Source organism: Aspergillus alliaceus (assembly GCF_009176365.1).
Source record: "Aspergillus alliaceus strain CBS 536.65 unplaced genomic scaffold BDW43scaffold_171, whole genome shotgun sequence".
Lineage (NCBI taxonomy): Eukaryota > Fungi > Ascomycota > Eurotiomycetes > Eurotiales > Aspergillaceae > Aspergillus > Aspergillus alliaceus.
The window spans coordinates 1-2,109 of NW_022474854.1; the positions used below are offsets into that span (position 1 = coordinate 1).

The following is a 2,109-nucleotide window of genomic DNA, read 5'->3' on the forward strand; positions in this document are numbered from 1 at the left end:
ATGAGGCAGCTCATGGATAATCTAATTAGCTGCCTGAGGCATGATATCATTAGGGTAAACAGACTGCATCATAGCTGGATCGGGTATAGACTACCCGTTCCGGGAGGCTTGGCAGACCCCAACAAAACAAGACCCTAATGAAATCAGACCCGGACCAGTCAGACCACATATAATACGGCAGGGGGAATCGGAACAGGATAGAAAATTAGAGAAAAAAATAAGAAAAATTCAGATCCCAAAATCATACTGATTGACCCAGAAATGAAGGACTTTGGGGGAGGGTATGTAAAAACCCTGTACCCTCCCCCCCCCGGTGGGGCCCACCGCGGGCCATCCGCCACTCAGCGGCCGCCCTGGGACCCGACCCACCCGTACCCTGGGGGAGGGTACGGTCGAACCTATAAGTAGGGTGATGTTGGTGGGGACGATGGGGGTTCGTGTTCGTCCTCCACCCCGCTGCCGTACGCGGAATCGGCCTCGATATCGTCCACGGCCGCGGCACTGCGTAATGTCCATTCAGCGCAATTCTGCGGCTTCTGCCATGTCTCGATGATCGCCATCACATCGGGATCCAGCCACAATGTCTTCTGGACAATCATGAACCGGGCGATCTTGATCACCCGGGACAAAATTGGCGAATAGCTCTCAGGATCCCGCCAGCTGAACTCCCCCCGGTCCAGCACGGCCATGGCGCATATCAGCACACTCTTATACTTCTGGGCATGGTATATCTAGTTCATCAGCTTAATGCAAAACTCTAAACATGCCTACTCTATATCACTCATTATCCACTGCTTGCGCTTGGGATTGCCCTCCCCGGAATCTCTCTCCTGCTCCTCCCTCTCTATAGAGAAACCTGCGGTAGCTATCTACCACAGCTGCCGCTATTTCTTCCGCTGTCGCGGTATTATTCCATACAGTAGACTCTTCTCCATACACGGCACCTGGGTGCAGGCAATGAACGCTAATATTTGCTGCCATGGCTGGACATACTTGGCCACGCTGTCCGCATCCATATATACCAGCAACAGACAATACGGGGTCTGGCCCTTCTCAGACCGCACGGCTTCAATCCGGATAGCTTGCCCGGTATGCTACATGGTCCACTGGCTCTTGCGCACCATGCCTTCCATGGCCGCCCATATCCGCCGCACGCCCTGCTCCACGGGGTTGTCTGTATCAGGCAACAGGATGGCCACCATGGCGCGTAATATCTTGAAATCGCTGGGGGTAGTAAACTCCTGCAAATACTGGGTCCACCCGGTTACCTATAACCATAAGTTGGCATCGCGGATCTCTCCGGTCCCGGTTAAACTGGTCTAGATCTTCATCGCCTCCCATGTCTCGGTGATTTGCTGGATTGCCTGGTTCACCTGCTCTGTATGCACAGGAATGTACAGTTCTTCCTCATGGCCCCCGCGCATATAGATATAATAGGATCCTCTCCATAATAGGAATATCTGCTGGCATATCATAATCATATATAATTACCGGAGCTCTGTGTCCTGCTGTATCCATTTCTCCCGTGTCACCCGTCCGCCCCGTGCATACCGGGACCATCCATGGACCAACTGCCAGTGGGCACATATACTATACAAGCTGCGCCCGATATACTGACATTGGGAGTAATCACAGTGATATAATAATCCATCAGGATAGACAGGTAATCCGGGCCATGGCTAATCAATCTGGTAGGGAATCTCAATATCCTCCATGTACTGGACAATATTATTCCACTGCTAAACAGTTTTCTGGATCTGGACAGTCTCCGCATGTTTCTTGCTGTGGACACTGCTTTTCAAATGCTATATAATCTTATTTGGCTATATACTATGCTGGCATGTTTTATAAATAATCACAGGCAATCCGTTAAGCTTCTGAAATATAGGATATTCCATGGGGAATCTCAAAATGTATACTATATGGGAATGGATGATAGAAGATAAAAGCAAAATGAGCTGGGAAATATACCACATAGTATATATAGCTTAATACTGGATATTATTACCCCTGACTCAATACGGGACACAGTTGACTGGTTATCTTGGAATACAGAATATAAAATAACAGATACATGGGTCTTATCCAGAAAATAACAATTTGGGATTT

At 49.0% G+C, this 2,109-nt stretch overlaps 1 protein-coding gene across 1 annotated transcript; it reads left to right on the forward strand.

Annotated features, from left to right (window-relative positions):
* Window positions 1–454: 454 nt before the first annotated feature.
* Window positions 455–1,418, forward strand: BDW43DRAFT_295748 (uncharacterized protein). Its single transcript, XM_032044095.1, has one exon. It carries the CDS (start codon window positions 748–750, stop codon window positions 1,321–1,323), a length of 576 nt encoding a protein of 191 aa, XP_031893640.1. The 5' UTR covers window positions 455–747; the 3' UTR covers window positions 1,324–1,418.
* Window positions 1,419–2,109: the final 691 nt, after the last annotated feature.

Bases quoted from the DNA above. Each gene is read 5' to 3' on its own strand.
- BDW43DRAFT_295748 (XM_032044095.1), top strand. From the start codon at position 748: ATGCAAAACTCTAAACATGCCTACTCTATATCACTCATTATCCACTGC.